The sequence below is a fragment of the Diaporthe batatas genome (genome assembly GCF_019321695.1).
Source record: "Diaporthe batatas strain CRI 302-4 chromosome Unknown Contig00001, whole genome shotgun sequence".
Classification (NCBI taxonomy): domain Eukaryota; kingdom Fungi; phylum Ascomycota; class Sordariomycetes; order Diaporthales; family Diaporthaceae; genus Diaporthe; species Diaporthe batatas.
The window spans coordinates 4,103,777-4,125,116 of NW_025408548.1; the positions used below are offsets into that span (position 1 = coordinate 4,103,777).

General features: G+C 51.7%; 8 protein-coding genes across 8 annotated transcripts; 3 read left to right on the forward strand and 5 right to left on the reverse strand.

The window, feature by feature from the left end:
* Window positions 1–3,069: 3,069 nt before the first annotated feature.
* Window positions 3,070–5,398, forward strand: KVR01_000446 (uncharacterized protein; the record flags this gene model as incomplete). The annotated part of the gene is made up of 6 exons (XM_044794190.1): window positions 3,070–3,114; window positions 3,243–3,297; window positions 3,366–3,439; window positions 3,512–3,840; window positions 3,895–5,118; window positions 5,179–5,398. 6 exons carry the CDS (start codon window positions 3,070–3,072, stop codon window positions 5,396–5,398), a joined length of 1,947 nt encoding a protein of 648 aa, XP_044650395.1.
* Window positions 5,399–5,758: 360 nt separating this feature from the next.
* KVR01_000871 (uncharacterized protein) lies at window positions 5,759–6,909 on the reverse strand (the record flags this gene model as incomplete). Its single annotated transcript, XM_044783245.1, has 2 exons — window positions 5,759–6,129; window positions 6,198–6,909. 2 exons carry the CDS (start codon window positions 6,907–6,909, stop codon window positions 5,759–5,761), a joined length of 1,083 nt encoding a protein of 360 aa, XP_044650820.1.
* Window positions 6,910–7,170: 261 nt separating this feature from the next.
* On the reverse strand, window positions 7,171–8,517 carry KVR01_001056 (uncharacterized protein; the record flags this gene model as incomplete). The annotated part of the gene is made up of 3 exons (XM_044786705.1): window positions 7,171–8,140; window positions 8,218–8,354; window positions 8,512–8,517. The coding sequence occupies 3 exons, from the start codon at window positions 8,515–8,517 to the stop codon at window positions 7,171–7,173; spliced, it is 1,113 nt and encodes a 370-aa protein (XP_044651005.1).
* Window positions 8,518–8,941: 424 nt separating this feature from the next.
* On the forward strand, window positions 8,942–10,527 carry KVR01_000394 (uncharacterized protein; the record flags this gene model as incomplete). Its single annotated transcript, XM_044782901.1, has 4 exons — window positions 8,942–9,280; window positions 9,340–10,033; window positions 10,158–10,315; window positions 10,384–10,527. The coding sequence occupies 4 exons, from the start codon at window positions 8,942–8,944 to the stop codon at window positions 10,525–10,527; spliced, it is 1,335 nt and encodes a 444-aa protein (XP_044650343.1).
* Window positions 10,528–10,701: 174 nt separating this feature from the next.
* On the reverse strand, window positions 10,702–12,859 carry KVR01_000225 (uncharacterized protein; the record flags this gene model as incomplete). Its single annotated transcript, XM_044789357.1, has 3 exons — window positions 10,702–11,205; window positions 11,253–12,630; window positions 12,708–12,859. 3 exons carry the CDS (start codon window positions 12,857–12,859, stop codon window positions 10,702–10,704), a joined length of 2,034 nt encoding a protein of 677 aa, XP_044650174.1.
* Window positions 12,860–13,513: 654 nt separating this feature from the next.
* On the forward strand, window positions 13,514–15,016 carry KVR01_000153 (8-oxo-dGTP diphosphatase; the record flags this gene model as incomplete). Its single annotated transcript, XM_044789153.1, has 4 exons — window positions 13,514–13,765; window positions 13,900–14,065; window positions 14,141–14,191; window positions 14,280–15,016. 4 exons carry the CDS (start codon window positions 13,514–13,516, stop codon window positions 15,014–15,016), a joined length of 1,206 nt encoding a protein of 401 aa, XP_044650102.1.
* Window positions 15,017–15,351: 335 nt separating this feature from the next.
* Window positions 15,352–16,734, reverse strand: KVR01_000350 (low-affinity Cu transporter; the record flags this gene model as incomplete). The annotated part of the gene is made up of 4 exons (XM_044789556.1): window positions 16,243–16,734; window positions 15,964–16,147; window positions 15,567–15,654; window positions 15,352–15,469 (listed from the first exon to the last, which is right to left on the reverse strand). The coding sequence occupies exons 1-4, from the start codon at window positions 16,351–16,353 to the stop codon at window positions 15,352–15,354; spliced, it is 501 nt and encodes a 166-aa protein (XP_044650299.1). The 5' UTR covers window positions 16,354–16,734.
* A 312-nt stretch (window positions 16,735–17,046) lies between these two features.
* Window positions 17,047–18,582, reverse strand: KVR01_000457 (uncharacterized protein). Its single transcript, XM_044794167.1, has 3 exons — window positions 18,018–18,582; window positions 17,713–17,924; window positions 17,047–17,662 (listed from the first exon to the last, which is right to left on the reverse strand). The coding sequence occupies exons 1-3, from the start codon at window positions 18,152–18,154 to the stop codon at window positions 17,235–17,237; spliced, it is 777 nt and encodes a 258-aa protein (XP_044650406.1). The 5' UTR covers window positions 18,155–18,582; the 3' UTR covers window positions 17,047–17,234.
* Window positions 18,583–21,340: the final 2,758 nt, after the last annotated feature.

Consider the following 21,340-nt stretch of genomic DNA (forward strand, 5'->3'; position numbering starts at 1 on the left):
GAGGTACTTAGGTAGCAATACCCCCCGTCTAGGTCAGATCCTCAAATGCCAATCCCGCCAAGATCGAGAGTCAAGAAGCCGGACAATACTTTCTGAACTCTACGGGCTAAGCCCAGGTAGCTCTCGAACCAATTGGGCTCTATCCTCATGCAACAAATCCTGCAAACCAAGATCTGTCCCGGCTCAGCCCACTGGAAAACATGATCCAGACCGGTCGACGGGTGTCACTGCAATTCAGCTCATTCCCCTCCAATTAATCGGCTCGCAGCCTTCAAAGACTCAAATCTGATATGGGGAGGTATTCCACCTGTTAAAGCGCGTCCCGGGTAGTCGGGCTTGGCCTGCTGGTCAGGGAGGACACCTGCGCCCCTATCGAATGGTCTTTGTGTTCCACAACATGTGCACGCGTCAGTGGTGAACACACCTCTTGAATATTCGACTTCCGCAAGTTACCAGCGCAGAGTCTCTTGAATGTGAGCCCCCCATTGGCGCCCAGGTGCCCCACCCCCAACATCAAGGAGAGGGTGGGAAAGAAGAGGGAATGCTGGACAATGATTTAATGCTCGTTGCAGGTGGTGAGACCCGGATCTTACCCAGCTATCTGAGTCGAATTCACCCATCACCCTCATCGATTTGTTTTGCATGCGCAGTGCCACCTAGCACAGACTATTTCAGACGTGCACAATGCAAGATGGGAGATCGTGGAACGATGGCGAAGATCCAATCGCGGACATGTGATCGAGACCAGCACACCATGGCTTTTAAACCCAGCAAATCAGACTCTACACTACAATCCCGACCCTCAGGAGATTTGCGCTGGCTCCCTGCACCCGGCAGATGTACCCATCTTTCAGACCTAGCCAAAGCCAGATCCGCTTGGAATATGTCCGGAAAAGCATACCAGTGCCAAGATATGGATGGGTTGGCGAGAAGACTGGTGTCAGCCTCATCCGCGGCCTGCATTTTGGATATGGACTGTGCAGAACAACACAAAAAAGCAACGCGGCCCGGCTGACAGCGGTCTCATCACCCCTGTATCACCGCAAGGAGTCTGATTGTCATGACAGACTGCACGTATCGACCATGTACACTTTGTTGTTTAATGGTCAAAGAAGATATCGGGATAAGAAGATTGGCATGCTGCGAATGTGCACTGTTATGTAGCTCTGCGTATACCTGTACTTGGACTACAAGGGCTCGGCAACGGATGCGGTGGGTGCCTTGGTTTCCCTGGACAGGTCACAACGCCCTCGAAAAGACTGGCTGAAATTTCGACGAGAGTGAATTAGAGGCCCGACCGACGCCCCCATAGTGGCTGATCAAGGGCGTCCTAACAAGGAGACAGCTTCTGCCCCACAATCATGGTTGGAGCCGCAGTCCCTCTGTTGAGCGAGGCCACGATCACGAGTCTAGATTTCCCAAGCTGCACGTACTTGCTTGATGGGCGAGGAAGGGTCCAATGACAATGTGGTCCGCTTGGCCTTCTTGGCCTTCTTGGCCTTCTTGACCTTCTCATAACTACTAGTTCCGCTGCCACGGGATTTACTTCCATCATACCAGTCCTGGCAAACGCGTGAGATGTGGCCCTGAGTGATTGTAGGCTAATAATTGGGGAGGCTCGGTTCTATCGGGAGGATGAATCTCCTATGAGGAGGAGAAATCGACTGGCACAAAGGGAATATCACAAAAGTGCACCTACCACATCTTTCCAACAGTGATCTGATCTCTCTTGTTGAGCTGAATTCCAAAATAGGAAAAAGACGTGCCGCGCATCCCGAGCCCGAGGAGCTGGATTGGAAGATCAAGCCTCCTTCACCCCCAACATTCCTTCAGAGCCTGGTTTTGAAGCAAGAAAAAATCTCTGGTCAAACGAACAGATTCCGGCCATGTCGAATCCGGAGCCATGTGTTGGACTACAGACACCCGTCGGGTCTATGCTCGACAACGTAAATCAATCAACTGCATGTGCCCCTCGTCTTCTCACGGCTGATGTTGGATCGATGGAAAATGGGATTGGAGGGCTGCATAACTGCAGAATGCCAAGTGACCCTTTTTACCATACCATCACCAGTCTAGGGAGCCCCAAAGACCTGGTTAGGAGGACGCTAGCCACTTGCGAGGCAGCTGGATACCCAATTTTAGACTCCATGGCGACGGAGTACTACGCTGTCTCGTTGCCTACCACTACTTATTGGGCACCGACACGGAGCCGCAGCAGCTCCCGAGATCTGCCCCAAGTCCCGGACAGCTCTTATACGGCCCCATTGCCTTAGGGCCACGAGGGGCGGGACATTTGGCCTCACAATAGGCCCAGACAATTCGTCAGTCAGTATTAAGAGTTACTAAGAATATTCTTAGAAGCGAAATAGGTTGTCTTAGGATAGCATATAGGGACTATAATATACTTCTTTATATTATATAAATAATTTTTAATTATTTTACTTTTTTTATATTATATAACTTAAATTAATATAATATAATATATTATTATTATTATTATTATTATTATTTTATAAGTATAAAATATATAAATAATAATATATTTATTATATAATACTATTTATTAATTTATATATTATATTAAACCTAGGTGCTAATATCCTACTTAAGTTTATTCTATAGAAAGTGTATGTTGTGTATTGCTTAAGCCTTTACTAAAGAGGTGTGAGAAGGTGGCTACATCCGGTTAGGTAAATATGGTGTACTTGGCCCTGTGTGACGGCTATAACTACTATATAAGTATATGCGTTCCTTCTTATGAATCATCACTCGAACCAGACTTCGGTTTGAGGTGTTTGAAGCCGGCACGTGATTGACCGGGGGTGGGGAGCGCCAGAGGCAGGAAGACAGAAGAAGTCGGCATTGCCTCGGCAAATCCCCAAGAAATAAGCCGACGGTGATTGGCTCCTTCCTCGACGTTCCGGTTCTGCCCAGTGCGACCTTTCTCGCAACATCATCCATTCTCCCAAGCTGCAACTTCACATACACACAGCTTGCAGGGCGAGTTTCTTGTCTACCGGAACGCACCTCTGTCTTGTTTTGACCCTAAGACCGTGACCAGTTTCGACCATGGCCCCAACAATGGCTATGAGGAGGCTTCTTTCGACGCCGGCTGTGAGCTCTCCCCCATCCTCTGCCCTTGCCCGGTTACATGCGCGCCCCATCCTGCTCGACTCGAGCTCTGCCACGTCCCATCTGCTCACCTTTTCCACATTTGATAGCTAACACAATATTGTACACAGGTGTCCCGCCTGGCGAGAAGCCAGTCGAGGGCATTCTCCTCCACTCCAGCAGCCGGTATGCTTTTGCCCACCACCCGTCGCCACACAGCTCGGATCTCCCGAAACTGACAGGATCGTCCACAGCCAAAATATTCGCGAACCGACCTCTGCGAGCCCAAGAGGCTTCGCCTTTTGTTAGCACCAAGTATCCAGTCATAGTGCGTCCTGTCGATCGTTCCCACCGCCACCCCGCCCGTCCCTGCATCGGCTGACTTGAGGACTCACAAAAGGACCATGAATACGATGCCGTCGTCGTCGGCGCCGGTGGCTCCGGTCTACGGGCTGCCTTTGGTCTTGCCGAGGCAGGTTTCAACACCGCGTGTATATCGAAGCTTTTCCCTACGAGAAGTCATACAGTCGCTGCACAGGGAGGAATCAACGCAGCTCTTGGGAATATGCATGAGGATGACTGGAGGTGGCACATGTACGACACCGTGAAGGGTTCAGATTGGCTCGGGGACCAGGACGCTATCCACTACATGACACGAGAGGCACCCGCCTCCATCATCGAGCTCGAGAACTATGGTTGCCCTTTCTCACGGACAGAGGATGGGAAGATGTAAGCTCGCCCCGGCGTCGGATTGCGGAGATTGTGGCTGACTTGGGGTCACAGCTATCAGCGTGCCTTTGGCGGCCAGTCCCAGAAATACGGCAAGGGCGGACAAGCCTACAGGTGCTGTGCTGCTGCTGACCGAACTGGCCATGCTCTGCTACACACTCTTTATGGCCAGTCCCTGCGACACAACACCAACTACTTTATCGAGTACTTCGTCATCGACCTGATCATGGAGGACGGTGAGTGCCGGGGTGTGCTGGCCTACAACCAGGAGGACGGTACACTGCACCGGTTCCTCTCCAACAACACAGTTCTGGCCACGGGCGGCTACGGGCGAGCATACTTCAGCTGTACCTCTGCACACACGTGCACCGGTGACGGTATGGCCATGGTCGCCCGTGCCGGTCTACCGAACCAGGATCTTGAGTTTGTTCAGTTCCACCCGACTGGTATCTACGGTGCTGGCTGTCTGATCACGGAGGGTGCTCGCGGCGAGGGCGGTTACCTGCTCAACGGCCAGGGCGAGCGTTTCATGGAGCGTTATGCCCCAACGGCCAAGGATCTCGCCTCCCGTGACGTCGTCTCTCGGTCTATGACCATGGAGATCCGAGACGGTCGCGGCGTTGGGCCTGACAAGGACCACATCTACCTTCAGCTGAGCCACTTGCCCCCAGAGGTCCTGCACGAGCGCCTGCCTGGCATCTCTGAGACGGCTAGCATCTTCTCGGGCGTCGACGTTACGAAACAACCCATCCCCGTCCTGCCTACTGTCCATTATAACATGGGCGGTATCCCAACCCGATACACCGGAGAAGTGCTCACGGTCGACGAGAGCGGCAACGACAAGGTGGTCCCCGGCCTGTTCGCCTGTGGTGAAGCTGCTTGCGTGTCCGTCCACGGAGCCAACCGCCTGGGAGCCAACTCTCTTCTGGACTTGGTTGTCTTTGGCCGTGCTGTCTCGCACACCATCCGCGACAACTTCACGCCTGGTGCGAAGCACAAGCCTATCAGCGCTGACGCCGGGGCCCAGTCAATTGAGATGCTCGACCAGATCCGCACCTCGGATGGACCCAAGAGCACGGCCGAGATCCGACTGGCGATGCAAAAGACGATGCAGACGGATGTGAGCGTGTTCAGGACACAGGAGTCTTTGGACCAGGGTGTAGAGAAGATCACCGAGGTCGATGGGATGTTCAAGGATGTTGGAATCAAGGACCGCAGCATGATCTGGAACTCGGACCTCGTCGAGACCCTGGAGCTGAGGAACCTCCTGACCTGCGCGTGAGTACCAACCAAGGATTGGGTTCCGTATGGGAGTTTTATTTTGCTGACGAGCAGTAGTACCCAAACCGCCACATCCGCTGCCAACCGAAAGGAGTCTCGCGGTGCCCATGCTCGCGAAGACTATCCCGACCGGGACGACGCAAACTGGATGAAGCACACATTGTCCTTCCAGAAGGAGCCGCACGGCAAGGTGGAGCTGGCGTATCGCAAGGTTATCGGCCACACGCTTGACGAGGCCGAATGCAAGGCTGTCCCCCCCTTCAAGCGTGTGTACTAAAAGTGTGTGAGTAGGTGAAAGGTGGTGGCAGAAGCATAGACTTTGGTGTCGGGTCCGTCGCATGGCCTGGGATTGTGTGGTGGGACAAGAAAGGTTGGGCAGAGATAACTCGGCGATGGACGCGATTGGAATCGGTAGTGGAAGAAGGCCTGCCGGTCGGTTGCTCGGCCGCGTCTGGGGGATTCGCCAGGCAAGCCAGCAGTGGAGGAAGCAGACGGAGAAAATACCTCGTTATAATGTCATTTTCGGCATGTGTATATGGCAGTCAGGCCAAGGTGCGAGAGCAAGACTTGTTAAGTACTGTACGGTTTTTACAAGCGTCTTCATTTATCTTCTGTGGAACAGGGCCGTCGCCCAAGATCAACATGGGCCTGCCGATACCGTGCCCCTCATGTTGATTGTGTCATTTCGGGCAACAACAATGTCCCAGGCGTCCCCGGTCCCAGAAGCGCGCCTCACAGACTCTGTGCGGACGACATATTCATCGCCGGCATAGAGGGGTGAGAGTGCGCGGTAAACGATGTCAGCCGGCTCCCTGGCAGCGCCATGGACATCCCTCCAGTAATCCATCATGGCGATGAGATTCAGAGGCCCGTGGACAAGAGTGGCTGGGTGGCCCTCGACATTTCTCGTCCAGCCCTCGTTGTAGTGGATCATGTGGCCGTTGAAAGTCAGGGCGGAGAAGCGGAACAGCGCGACAGGCGACCACCGGAACCTGCGGTGCGGCGTGCCTGGTTGCAAGGTCAGCAGGGTGGCAGAGCAGGGTGGCAGAGCAGGGGCACGGGCGGCTCACGCTCACCAGAGCCATGCTTGGGGGGCACATCCTCGACTGTCGAGTGGCGCCCGACGGCGCCCGGCACGAGGCCGGCGACGTGGGCGTCGGACCTGGCAAGGGCGTCGGTGGGCGGCGGGCGGAACACCCAGGCGCGGCGGTCGACGAGGGCCAGGCCAGCGGGGCCCCAGAACTCCTTGTCGACGTCGACGAGGACCATGTCGGAGCCGTCGCGGCTGCGCTTGGCGGCGGCGGCCACGAGGGTGGTGCGCTCCTCGGCCTCGTCGCCGACGCGCAGCGGTGGGGCGGCGGGGGCCCAGGCCATGCGGCCCCCAGCCCACATGCGGCGCGAGAAGGGCGCCGGGGGGTTGAAGGTGCGGTCGGTGCCGTCGGCAGCGAGGTCCGACTCGAGGCTCGCAGGCGAGAAGTAGGCGAGGTGGTAGCCTGGCGGCAGCGGGGTCCCGCGAGGAGGCGGCGCCTCTGTCACGTCCAGCCCCGGGTGCAGCTGCGGCCGGTTGAGCGTCAGGCTGAGCTTCTGCAGCTGGTGCCCGTCCAGCACCTGCCGCCGCACCCTGGTCTGGCCCTTGAAGGCGTGCAGCACCTGCTGGGCTGCCTCGGCGGCTGTCATGAGCGTCCTGAGCGTCCTGAGCGTCCTGAGCGTCCTGCTGCCCCGGCACGCCTGTGCCTGTCTGAGCGGGCGGGGCGCGGTGCAGAGCGACGAGGTGGCCAATGGTGCCATTTTAATGGTCTTGTTTTCCTCTGGTGTGTCTCAGCTTCTCCCGAGCAAGCCCGTCCGTCGTCTTGTTCACCAGCCTCCAGTTCCATCATGTAAAACGGCCTGTCTCATCCCGGCAACTAACCGGGCCTCGGTTATATGCTGCCATTTTTGGGGCCCGTCCCTGCACTAGTCTACTATATCAGTCGTAGAGGCCTGCCAACCAATCTATATTTCAGGTACTACACAGTAGTATGACTGCACAGGACCAACACGGTTTTCCTTTCAGGCCGGCTCCATGCCGAGTTCAGCCATGATCTTCTCATTATGCTCACCCAGGGCCGGGACAGCATCCATCCGAGCCTCCTCGACCGCGGCAAACCCGGGCGGTATCAAGGCCGGGACCTGGCCCCCCGGTGTCTCGATCGTGGTCCATCGCCCCCGCGCCCTGAGCTGCGGGTGCTCCCAGACACCCTGCATGTCGTTGATCTTTGCGTTCGCGATGCCGGCGCGCTCCAGCCTCGCCAGCAGCTCCGGCGCCGTCAGCCGTGACAGCACCTTGTAGATGATGTCCCTGAGCTCGCCGCGGTTCTCCACCCTGAGGCTGTTGGACGTGAACCTCGGGTCCGCCGCCAGCTGTGCGTCGTCGAGCACATCGCTGCACAGCCTGGACCACTCCCTCTCGTTCTGCAGGCCCAGCATCACCGACCCGCCGTCGCCGGTCGTGAAGGGGCCGTACGGGTAGATGGTCGAGTGCGCTGCCCCGACCCGCGACGGAGGCGGCTGGCCCTGAAACGTATAATACAGAGGGAAGCTCATCCACTCGGCCATGCTCTCCAGCATCGAGATGTCGATGCGCCTCCCCTTGCCCGTCCTCCCCCTCTCAATCACCGCGCCGAGGATGTTGGTGAGGGCATACATGCCCGCCGAGATGTCGGCGATGGAAATCCCGACCTTGGCGGGCTCGTCCTCGGTCCCCGTCACAGACAGCAACCCCGCCTCGGACTGCACAAGGAGGTCGTATGCCTTCTTATCACGATAGGGCCCGTCCGACCCATAACCGCTGATATCACAGACTATGAGCCCTGGGTTCTGCTCCCTGAGCACCTCCCACGACAGTCCCAGGCGCCGGCTCGCCCCGGGAGCAAGGTTCTGCACAAGCACGTCCGCGCGGCCCACCAGCGCCCTGAGGACGCCTAGATCCCCGGATTTCTTCAGATCGAGCGCGAGGCTCTCCTTTGAGCGGTTCGCCCATCTGCAACAACCCGGGTCATCTATCATGGCATATGTGAAGAGGGCCAGGGCTGTATCCAAACATTGAGAGATGCTTACACAAAATGCGACGCCTGGCCATTGACCCGTCTGTCATAAGCCCGCGCAAAGTCACCCACCCCGGGCCGCTCCACCTTGATTACCCTCGCGCCCAGGTCCGCAAGCTGTCTCGTGCAGAACGGCGCCGCGATTGCGTGCTCTAGGCTCACGACAGTGATGCCTCGCAAAGGGAGAGATTGCCCAGCCAAGGGGAGGGAGGAGGAGGAGGAGGAGGAGGAGGAGGAGGAGGAGGAATTACTAGCAAAGGGGCGCCTAATAACCCTTGTTGAGAATGCACTGGGGAGCTTTGTGAACTTCCATGATTTGGGAGACAAGACAGGATGTGGTCGACGCATGCTGTATGTAGTCTGTAGTGGCTTGTTGAACGCGTTCAGTAATGCCAAGCCTTGTTCATCATGGACAATCTCAGGTGCCAGTTAATCCTGTTTCTTCCAATTGTATTTCTAGGAATTGGAGAAAGTGGCGGCATGGTTGGCGCGTAGGGGGTTGCAGACACATCTTCGACGAGGCCGCTCATAGACCGGCTGGCCGAGGCGAAAACCCAAGTAGCCGAATTGAAAACAGCCAAGTAACCGCTCATTTATGCCTTGCAGGTGTGCATGCTTAGTCGAGAACTAACCATCTGATTAGGTCATACTGTCTTGCACCCGGCCGTTATAACTTGCTTGGTCTGTTCTGTGGTCCGTGAAGCGTTCTCTCCGATGTTAGACTATCCCGACCAACCATGTCTCGTGTGCTCTTCAGACACCCGTGCCGTACAAGTCGGCAGCCTGTAGCACCAGCTATCAGACTCGCCACCCGAGCACACAGCAAAGGCAGCCATGGCTTCTCGACTACGCCGACAAGACAAAACCTAATGGAGACGACGGGCTTCACGGAAAACCAGCTCTCAGTCCGGGAGGCGGTAGGGGCGGTTTGTGCCCAGTTCCCCAACACATACTGGCAGGACAAGGACCAGCGGGAGGAAGACCCGTCCGAATTCCACGCCGCGCTCGCGAGGGGCGGCTGGTTGGGGATAGCGCTGCCGGAGGAGCTAGGCGGGTCCGGGTTGGGCATCTCGGAGGTGAGTATATTCAACATGACAGGTGCACTACTTCAGTATCCACTAAGCGCTCATAACAGGCGACCATGATGATGCAGACCGTAACAGAGAGCGGGGCGGGTATGGCGGGTGCGCAGGCCATTCATGCCAATGTGTATGCGACGCAACCACTTGCGCGGTTCGGCACGAGACGCCAGCTAGAAAGCATTATCCCGCACATAGTTTCCGGCAAGTGGCGGACGTGCTTTGGCGTCACAGAGCCAAATTCCGGCCTCGACACGCTGCGCCTGGGCACCGTGGCGAGGCGGCAGGCGGACGGGTCTTACCGCGTCACGGGCCAGAAGATCTGGATCACCTGTGCCCAGGTCGCGCGAAAGATGATGCTCCTTGCGAGGACGACTGCGCTGGCCGAGGTGCAGAAGCCCAGCGAGGGGCTGTCCATGTTCTGTATTGATCTCGACCGTGAGCAGCCCGGGTTGGATATCCGGAAGATCAGAAAGATGGGTGGCAGGGCCGTTGACGCTAACGAGGTGTATTTTGACAATTATGCCATCCCGCCCGAGTCGCTTGTTGGCGACGAGGGAAAAGGCTTCAAGATGATCCTGCACGGCATGAACGCCGAGCGCTGCCTGCTTGCCGGTGAAGCTTTAGGGCTTGGTTATGCTGCGCTGACAAGAGCTGCCGAGTATGCCAGGGATAGGACCGTCTTCCAGCGTCCGATAGGCATGAACCAGGGAATCTCTCATCCACTGGCTGATGCCTTCATGAAGCTCGGTAAGTGTGTTCCATCGCCGAGGTGAGCTGTAGGCCGCCGCGAAGTTGCTTTCTCTTGGCGAACGTGAGCGGCGCACCTCTTTCTCTGGACCTATGTGATTGTGCTGATTCTGCTCACAAACAGAGGGGGCCAAGTTAGCGACATACCACGCAGCGAGGCTATTTGATGCCGGTAGGAACGATGCTTCGATACGGCCAGACCAGATCGGGGTCGCCTGCAATAGTGCCAAGTACATGGCCGCAGAGGCAGCTTTCGAGGCTTGTGAGAGGGCCATTCTGACAGTAAGTCTTTTATCCATGGAATTCGAGTATTGCGGTGAATAGACTTTACTGACCCGGCCCGATAATAGCACGGCGGCATGGGCTACGCCGCGGAATACGATGTTGAGAGGTGGTTCCGCGAGTGTCTCGTCCCGAGAATTGCGCCTGTAAGCCGCGAGATGATTCTAAATTACATCAGTGAGAAGGTTTTGAAGCTACCCCGAAGCTATTAGACTTCGATAGACTTGTAATGTATACACATGGCTGTATTCCAGGAGCCGCACGTGAGCTAGCCAAACCTGAGCCGCACAAAACACGTGCATAAATTGTGTGTTGGTAACGGCCCAAGGCGTGTACTTGGAGCGTGTCGGCAGCAATTCAAAGCCAACAAGTCTAGATCCCAAATCTCACAGCCACCTCTCTAGGAAGTTCAGCCCATTGACCTGCATTGGTCCTCCAGGAGACTGTGTCTGGATCGAGGTGCCTAGGATGAAGCCAAGATCGTCGATGGCATTATCTCCCTCCCAATTTGTCTGCAGAAGGTTGAAGTAATGGTCCTCGAACGAGTCTGTATCAGGCACCCCGGTCGGTATTTCCTGGCCTGGTAGATCGGAGTTCATGAGGCCGGCACTGCTCCCCTCCCTGGAAATGATGGCCGAGGTCCCGCCGTCCCGGCTGGTGTCGCCGTCGCCCCTGAGACGCTTTGCGATGGACTCGTCAAGATACTGAAGGAAAAGATCCAGGACCGTGTTGTTGATGCGCCAGAACTTTTGGACTTCCTTCAGCCCGAGGAGGCAAATCTGAGCCCTGTTCTCTGCTAGTCTCCTCCCGATCCCGTCTGCGGTTTTTAGGTTGATGGCATGAATGCACAGTGCAGCAAAGAGGCTGGTGATCAAGTGCATTTGGCCGTACTATCGAAAGTCCTCAGCGACGAAGGTCATGGGAAACGGTGACTTACCTGAAGAGTCTTGCGTTCCAGCATGTCTTCTGCGATGCGACTGATCTGATTTGCAGCACCGAGTGCAGCCTTGGTGTCATTTTCAAGTTTGCGCAAGAAGCCGCTCCGATATATCAATACTCTTAGATGATTGTAGGCCAGATGAAGCAGACACATCCATACAGACGGGCTGTCCTCGTCTGATATCCTCTGCAGGCTAAGTGGCAAGGTGTCCTTCCAACCTTCGAGTGCAGACTGTAGCTGCACGATCTCTTCCTGCGCAGTTGGTGTCTTCCCAGGTATGAAATGGATGTCTATAATGTTACCAAGCAGCCTCGCGAGGTCGACCATCTTGATAGGGTAGATGAGATGCTCGGGGGCGGGAGATCCTAGAGCCGTGAGCGGGCTGTCATCGACGTCGTTATCCAGGTCCTCCACCGTCAGAAGCTCGATATCGCAGTCCTGGTCCCTGATCCTCATGGGTAGACCTAAAGATGCGGCTGATTGTCTCTCGCGCGTGTAGATGGACCACCAAATCCTTCTGCGTATCCTGGCAACCTGGAGGTCTCGAGTGGTCAGCTTTGTGGATCGGTGGAGACCACAGGTCTCGGATAGAGTTATCGCTGCACCGAGCCAGTATCGGACGTCCCGTACGTCCGAAGACTCGCCACGCCAGAAACTCATCAAGAAGAGACTCTGAATGAGTGTGATCTGGTCCTTTTCCCAATCTGCATGGAACAGTAGTCGGGCTCGGGTGTAAAGCAACGACTTCGCCTCTGAGCGATCCCGAAACCCCATGGAGACGATAGCGCCATCATCACAGTAGGTAGCGCCGATAAAGAGCATGGCCTGAAAGAGGAGGGGTGAGATGTCCATGGACACCAGCTGCCTGGCTATCCTTGGGCGGTCCAGTAACGGGAAGCACGGGTGAAACCACTGAAAGTAGGCTTGTACGACAGGCAGACATGTCTGAAGACTTGGGAACGTGAGCGCACCCTCTTCCCTTAGGTATCTCTCGGTGCCCTGGCTGAGGTGGATGACGTTTGTCGAAGGAGAGGCATCGCTGTGTGACTGGGGTGTTGAGGCAGCCTTTATAGAGAACGACATGCGGCTGTTTGGAGGCCCTTCGGCATCGGGAACACCCGCACGTTTGGATGGAACCAGGGTGAGGAAGTTTGACTCCCCAAAGAATAAATTGCTGCCGCCAGAGGAGGCCGCAACCGACTTGCCCGCCACCACACTGGATGCAGCAGGCACTACCGCAGTGTCGAAGCCGCCCGGTGAGGCTGCCTGTCTTCTTGATGATGCCGGGCTTTTGCTCGGCTCCCCAAGAGAGTCCACACCTTCAGATGACCTCGAGCCATCTTTCACACTCGAGTGACGAGGTTTACGCGGATATCTAGATCACTGTCAGCATGGTGGTATTCCCCGCGAAGCCCCCTTTTGGCCCCGTCTTGCCCTCCTGGAACGACCCACCGTCCCCTGCGCGAAGGCAGAATGACACATGTCTCCTGGGCTGACTGGCAATTGCTACATGGATGCCTCTGCATCACGTCACAACGAACTCTTCGGAGGTTGCATTCTTTGCACGCGTGCTTGGCCCTAGACTTCTTGTTGATTGTGCTCATAATGTCAGCGCCGCCAAGGGCGTCTCACGCACGAAAGCGCTCTGGGAACTGGCCGCCTTCTGGCAGCTTCGGGGGGCCCACGTGGTGTGCTGATAGTCTTGGCCCGGATGCAACGGACTCAAATCAAGAAGAGAGAGCGAACCAATTGCCCATGAAAGTCCTCAGCATGCTGCCCTGGTCGCGTTCTGACAGACCTGCCCCATGGGGTGTGGGACAACGAGGATGCGCATGGGGCCGTTGGGGTGTCTTCTTTCGGCGGCTGAGCAGGCTTGTTTGTATTGCTGATGAGCGAGACGCGCCTGAAGCCCAAGCGGTTGCTTTCCTCGGTGCCGAGAGCTCGCCAAAAGAAGATGCCGTGTGTTCCTGAGGAGGAAGTCGGATAGGCAGTTGCCGTTGGGTACGGAGTAACAACTTGTAGTACGGAGTAGGTGTGCGCCAGCCGAGGCCCCAGGGGCCTAACCCAGCGGTCCTGCTGTGCATCCTTGGCCCCAATGGGGCTGTCTTCCCCACACCCCCGCACTGGAAGCAGCCGCCGGGGCCGGAGTGTCGGATTCCAAGCTTCAAGTTCGGTGACCCCAATTCCTCGGCAGCAACTCCGCTGCGTCTGTCAGGGTCCCGGGCTTCAACCAGTCGCAGCAGCAGGGTGGGAGAAAGATGAACGGCACCAGAGAGGATCAAGGACACCACGACGCAAACGCAGCTCCCACCGAGGCCGAGGTGCAGGCAGTTGTGCAGAGCATCAGAGACGCATCCGGTGCCACAAGTGTAGCGACTACGTCATCGCCGTCGCCAGGACTACACAGACCCCAGGACCCGACCCCTTCACAACCACCACAGCCAGGCGAGTTCGACGCCGGCGAATACTGGGACCTGGCAAGCATGGCGCCGTTGAATCAAGTGTCACGGGTCAGTAAATGAGCAAGCTGGAAAGCCACGGCAATGGGCACAGGCACCTTCACACAACCCCCCTCCTCCCCCGGACGTGCAAAGCCAGCCCCTCGTCTTCCGCCACGGGCAGGATAGTAGTGACAAGATCAAAGGCCGCCATCGCCCGCCTCCGCGCCTACAAGCCGCCGCCCTTCCCCTTGTGGGACAAGCTGCCCCTCAGCCGGAGGGCGGCGGTGCTCATTCTTCTGTATGCGGACCGCCAGGGTGACCTGCGCGTCGTGCTCACCATGCGGGCGGCGAGCCTGAGGAGCTTTTCTGGTCCGTTGCGCTTCATCATCCCCTTACTTCCCAGCCGTGACAGGTGCGCTGACCGGGGGCCCATCTGCGACACAGGCCATGCAGCCTTCCCTGGTGGCAAGGCAGATACCTTGGAAGAGACCCCGTGTATGTTCAACCAGCGATGCACTTTCCTCCCCCCCTGCCAGAGCCCTGCCAGGGCTACAGCCCAGTGCCCTAATTTTGACCCCTGCAGACCAGATAGCCCGGCGCGAGGCCTGGGAGGAGATCGGCCTCCCCATCGACGACAATAAGATCCCAAGGCCCTTCCGGATCGAGCACCTGTGCTGTCTCCCCCACAGCCTGGCCAAGACGGAGCTGGCGGTGCGTCCCTGCGTGGCACTGTTGCACTCGGGCGACGACGACGAGGCCGACGAGCCCAACCGGGCCAGGCCGCCGTCCCCGACCGTCGACGAAAGCCTCATGCCGCGTTTGGATGCCAAGGAGGTGGCGGCTGTCTTCTCGGGCCCACTGCACAACTTCCTGCTGGGCGAGGACGAGGTGCTGCCCGGCGACGGCGAGGCGCGGAGGCGGGCGCTCCTTCCAAAAGGGAAATGGTACGAAGGCCGGTGGGCCGAGTTTCACGAAGCGCCGTGGCGCGTGCACTACTTCTACGTGCCTGTCAACCACCAGCGCGTGACCAAGCCCAGGGTGCGCGAGGGCGGGCTGGCGGCCATCGCTGAGCAGCTTGAGGACGAGGACGAGGACGCAGGGCGTTACATGGTGTGGGGGATGACCGGTCGGATGCTGGTGGACGCCGCACGGGTCGCGTACGCGCGAGAGCCCGAGTTCGAGCACAATAAGCATTTTGGCGACGAGGCCATCATTGAGCGGCTGTCCGCCTCGGGCAGGCTCACGGAGAAGAAGAGGCCTGCCCAAGTGGACCTTGCACAGCACGAGGCAAAAAAGGCCAAGGACGGGGGCAGGATGTGAAGTGCGCGTCAGTCGCGGGCGCTACAAAGGCAGCTTGCCACCTTGCCCTCTTTTTTGCACCTTGTTCAGTGGTGATGTGACAGAGTCTTGGGGTTTAGGCTCAAAACAATCCTGAGCAGGGCTATATAATTCCACAATACCTCCTCTACCTCAGGCCAGTCTGCTGCGGACTCTCCATATACGAACGCTATGCTTTGTGAACATAGGGGTGCTAACCCTGGTGTTCTCGGGGGATGCTAGGCGAGACAAGAACGCCTTAATGATGCGCAAAGGTGCTGCAGGTCTGCAGAAGCAAAACTTCACCTGGACACACACATGTAACCTCGCCTTCCTTCTCAGTGGCATTGCGTCTCCTTGTTGACAGGCGTGTGCGCTCCAAACACCAAGAAGCCCAAGAAGGCGCCCAGGGTGACGGCGACCATCACCCAGCCATTGTATGTCATGAAAATCAGCCTGCGGTGGTGACGGTGAACGTCAGTGGGGCGTTCGCGAGTGGTAGGTAGGTAGGGGGGAAGGTGACGTAGCTGGGTTCTGAGTTGGCTGGGCTTACATCAACATGAAGGCGTAAAAGGTCTGCACCGCGTACAGAACCGCCTTGACCAAGTGTGTCCTCTGGTTCACCTGCGCCTTGTTCTGCCCTGTGGCCCACGCCAGCGGCGTAGTCTCAGTAATGATGTCACCTCGAAGGTCGCAAGGTAAGCGCGTGGCATGGCAACATGTTTGTCTTGTTCGGTCATTGAAACTCAAAGCGCAGAAAGACACAAAAGGGACCGCCTTTTCGAGGCCGGAACATTGTCCAGTGCGAACCTTGGATCAAGAGGGCAAGCATAGGGTTGGACCGTGTTGCAGCGATGGGGACGACGCAGGGGGCCAGTCTCCTCTCCCATCGCATCTTCGCTTTACTTCAAAGGGCCAAGTAGGTCTTGCAGCACGAGCGGGGGACTCACTCGGGGTAGAGTCCAGCCTCCGGTCCATCAAGACTTCGTAGCGGCGCGTGCCTGCGCGCAGGGCCTCGTAGCCCATTCCGATAAGAACGACGGCGATGAGGCTAAAGAGCAAACCGGCGGTGGACCGGATGTGCCATTGCTCGAAGACGATGCATAGGTTGGTCGTGTCCCAGGTGAAGAGCATCTGAGGCGCGGCGGGAACAGACAAGACGGTCAGCACGGCGCATACCAGGCGGTGGGGACCGGGCTGGGATCGAAGGAGTCTTGTGCAGTGCTTACGCTCATGCTGCACATGGCGCCGTGCGTGGGCATATCGTGGCCGCCGTGGCCGGGCATGTCGCCCATGTTGCCGTGATCCATGTGGGAGTGGTCCATGTGGGAGTGGTCCATTGTCTTGGGGGGGGGCGGGGTGGTCTCGGGATGCGATCGGCCGGCTTCTCGAGGGTCGGAAGGGCCAAGGTTGGCGCTAAGCGGCTTGTCGGGCGGGCCGTTGGACGGTTGACGTGGTTCGGACGCGAGGCTGAGGCAAGCTCGTAGGTGTGCAGTGGAGATAAAGGGAGGCAGGGGAGGGAAAGGGGAGGAAAGGAACCGAAAGATATCTACTTACTAACGGATGCGAAGGACGAGCTGGTTTCAAGAAAGTGGCTTGAGCCCTGCCACCTGCCGGCGACAGCAGCTGACTGGTACCTACCCTGCTACCCCGTAATTTGCTCAAACTTGCGCAATCGCACCTGGAGCTGCGCGCCACGCCAAGGGTGATGCACCTGTCGCAGGTGGGCGGTGGGCGGTGGGCGGTGGGCGGCCTGAGCCGACTGGACACAACGCAACGACAAGGGGGTAGTGGCCGCATTGGATCATCAGGGCCGCAGGACGGAAACCAACCGATTCACATGCTAGTTTGGGTCCAGTAACGGCACCACGGTGAATGGGCAGTCACCACCAAAGACTGCATGTTGCTCGCAGGACGAGGCCCCGAGTCATTGGGAATTGTACTGGGAATCCCAATCTAACTCGGCCAACGGCTCAGGCTCGGGGAGGCCTCGCAGCTCCTGCAGCCCCCCCATAAACAGCCACTGCGTGGCACGTACGCTCGTACGCTCGTACGCTCGTACGCTCGTACGCTCGTACGCTCGTACGCCCAACGCCCGAGGGGCCCTACCAGCACAGGGGCACGATGGTTTCTCAAGGCCGTTCGTTTGACAAAGAAAGGGGCATCCACATCATGTCTATGTTGTTTATGATAGTACAAAACAATGCATCCCCTGGACCGCTCACGTCTCGTGGAAGACATAAGCGCCCGTACTCTCCTCCACGGGGACCTCCATGGCCGCCTCTTCGATTTCCTTGCCGTCGACGCGGATTCCCGCTGTCATGACGTCGCCGGGTACCACAGGGCCCACTCCCTTGGGCGTTCCCGTGATGACAATGTCGCCCTCCTCGAGCGTGACGACGCGCGAGATGTCGCTCAGGACGCGCGGGATCCGGAACAGCAGCAGCTCCGTCGAGTCCTCCTGCTTCGTCTCGCCGTTGACCTTGAGCCACAGCTCGATCCGGTGCGGGTCTGGGATCTTGGCCTTGGGGATGAGGCGGCTGATGGGCAAGAACGTGTCAAACCCCTTGGAGATGTCCCACGGCAGGCCCTTCTTCTTGGCCTCATTCTGAATGTTGCGCGCCGTCATGTCGATCGACAGGGCGTAACCTTGTTCTCAGGTCAGCAAGCAGCTGCTGTGAGGCGGCCAGTCGACTCACTCTCAATGGCATCGAGGGCGCCTTGCTCATCGTCAGGAGCCAGGTCCTTGACCCTCTTGCCCATGATGAGCGCCAGCTCGATCTCATAATGCAGGTCGACGCCCTTGGGCCTGATGACCGGGCCCTGGCCGGGCTGAAGCACACAGCTTGGGGGCTTGAAGAAGAAGAAGGGCTGTTTCGGCCTCGCGCTGTTGAGCTCCTTGACGTGGTCCCTGGTGGGCGCGGTTGTGAGCGGGCATCCCGCCTCCTCTCAGGTCATGGACGGAAAGGGGGGCCGCCGCGAGGGCAGAGAGGGCGGAACTCACGCATAATTGCGGCCAATGCAGACGATCTTGCTTGGGGTGGTCTTGAGCGATGCCATCGTGGTCAAGCCTCGTCGGAATGTGGTCATCTTGGGCAGGGCTACAGTAACATACGTCAGCCAGCGAATCCCAGGGACCATTTTATATGTCAGCCTCTCTCCCTGAGCCGGCAAGCCTTCTCGGGTCTGCCACTGGTGAGGGGTGCTCGGTTCCGTCGTAGTTCCGCCGGAGCCAAGCTCGGCTCATAGAACACGACCCCGACTTTGGCCCGCCCCTCGGGTTTTCCGGGCCCGCGTGCAGAGGTGTTCAGGGGACAAACTCGCCTTGGTGAAGTGAACCACGCATGGCTTTGGATGGCCGGTCGGTATTAGCTGGAGGGTTGCTGACCTTGTCTCTGTTTATTTCCAAGCCGCAAGAGGCCCAGCACACTACGCACGCACAGCCCCACCACGACCGAGCCCTCGGGCACAGCGGCCGGGTTCGGCGTGCCCTAGTGGGTCTTCGCTGTAGAGATTGCCGGAAGGAACTCTTAATAGTCTTCAAAGCCTACATTGTTATCCTGGCTTGCCTAGCAGTAGATGTCTTCCTTGTTATTACTCTTAGGACACGTACTCCAACTGATTAAACCTACAGCTTGTGTTATTATATATTATCATTACCTTATCGATTAGCGCGGCACATATGTGACACATTAGGTATGCTGCTCTGTAGAGCCAACGCACAAGTGTTCTCTTGCCTCCAATGTTCCAACCAAATCTGGCCGGATATTCCGGCTAAAACCCAGGCCATTGAGCGTATAATGTTTAGACACCGTTCCATCTACTAGTACCTCTATTAATACTATAGCTAACATTAAGAACTTATTACTTATTAAGTAGTTAAGAATATTCTATTTATATAAGTTATATTATACTTATATTATAAATAAATATAAAATATTAATATATATAAATAAAAAACTCTTTTAAGTATAAAGTTAAAAGATTTATAATTATAAATTTTTTATTAATTTTTATTAATTTTTATTAATTTTTATTAATTTTTATTAATTTTTATTAATTTTTATTAATTTTTATTAATTTTTATTAATTTTTATTAATTTTTATTAATTTTATTAATTTTATTAATTTTTATTAATTTTTATTAATTTTATTAATTTTTATTAAATTATTTTATTATATAATTATTTTAAATATTAATAACTTCTTTTAAAATAAAAGTTTATTTTTATATAATTATAAATTTAATTAATAAGTTTAATTAATTTATTTAAATACTTTATTATTTAATTAAATAAACTTTAAATTAATATAAATATATATTATTTTATTTAATTATTTTTATATATATAAATTAAATTAATTAATATTAATTAATTATTAATTAAATTTTAATAATAATAATAATAATAATAATAATAATAATAATAATAATAATAATAATAATAATAATAATAATAATAATAATAATAATAATAATAATAATAATAATAATAATAATAATAATAATAATAATAAGTTAATATTAATATTAATTTATTAATTTAAAATTATTAAAATTATTAAAATTATTATATATATTATATATATTTATTATAATTTTAATAATTTTATTATAAATAAAGAAAATTATTAATAATTATATTTATAATAATATAAAAATAAACTTTTATTTTTAAAAAGTGATTAATATTTAAAATAATCTTTTTAAATATAAAGTTAAAAATTTATAATTATAAAATTCTAATTAATTTTTATTTAATTATTTTATTATATTATAATTTAATTTAATTTAATTTAAACCTCTTTTAAGTTTTTAATCTTTTATTTTTAAATAAATTAAAGCTTTATATTTTTAAAATTAAGTTTAAAATTTTTATAAATTTTAATATACTTTAAATTAAACTTATAATTCTTTAATTTTTTAAAAAATATATTAATTATTTTAAATAAAAATAACTTTTTTAAAATAAAAATCTACCTTTATATAATTATAAATCTAATTATTAATAATTATTTCTTCTTTTATTTATAATATTTAAGTAAAGCTATTATTATAGGATATATTAATACTATAAACTATATAAAGTTTAAGTTATAGACTTAAAATTCTAGTTTTTTACTAGCCAAGCGGTCTATTACACACATAGTTAATAGGTTTCGTGTTAGTTTCAAGTTATATAACAGGGGTTCAAGCCCCCCTATTAGAAAATTATTTAAGATTTTTAAGAGGTCTAAAATAGCATTTAAGGTAATTAGGTAAAGCCTCTATTTAATAAACAACTAAAAAGTAAATAACCTACTTATCTTATTTTATTTAATTTTTAGACTATTTATAGTATATTTATTTACTTTTAAGATACTTAAAGCTTTATAAAGGCTTTAAAAGGGGTAATATTATAGGATATATTAATATTATAAACTATATAAAGTTTAAATTATAAACTTAAAATTCTAGTTTTTTATTAATTAAGCGGTCTATTATATATACAATTAATAAGTTTTATATTAACTATTAGAATTATAAATTTAAATAATAAAGTATAGTTACCTTACTTAATTATTTCTTAATTTAACTAAGTAACTACTTTTAAATAGTTTTACTTAATAAATATTTATTTAAATAGAGTTAAAACCTATATATATCCTTAGAAAAATAATAACTTTTATTTTTATTTATTTTAACTAACTTACTTAAATTATATAATAATTTTATATATAATACTTAATAATATTAAAACTAAATAACTTATAATTTATAATAATTTTAATATTTAATAAGCTAATAATATTAATTTAAATAAATATAACTTAATATATTAATATAAAAATATCTTTTAATAATAAATAATATTATAAATATAATAAATTATAAAGTTATTAAAAAGTCTTATATAATAAATTTAATTAAATTAATCTTTAAAAGATATATTATATTTTATTTTTTAAAACCTTAATTATTTACTTTTAATTTAATAATAAAATTTAAAAATATAAATAGTTTATATTTAAAATAATTAATATATTTTTATAAAATTAAAGATTTATAAATATTTTAAATTTAAATTTAAAAATATAAAGCTTTAAATTTTTAAAAATAAAAATATTAATAAAATTTAAAGAAAATTAAATTAAATTATAATATAATAAAATAATTAAATAAATTTAATTAAAAATTATAATTATAATTATTTTAACTTTATATTAAAAATTAAATTTAATTATAATAAAATAAATTAATTAAATAAAATTTAATTATAAAATTATAATTATATATTTTTAAATATATAATTATATAATATATTTTAAAAATATAAATAATAAAAA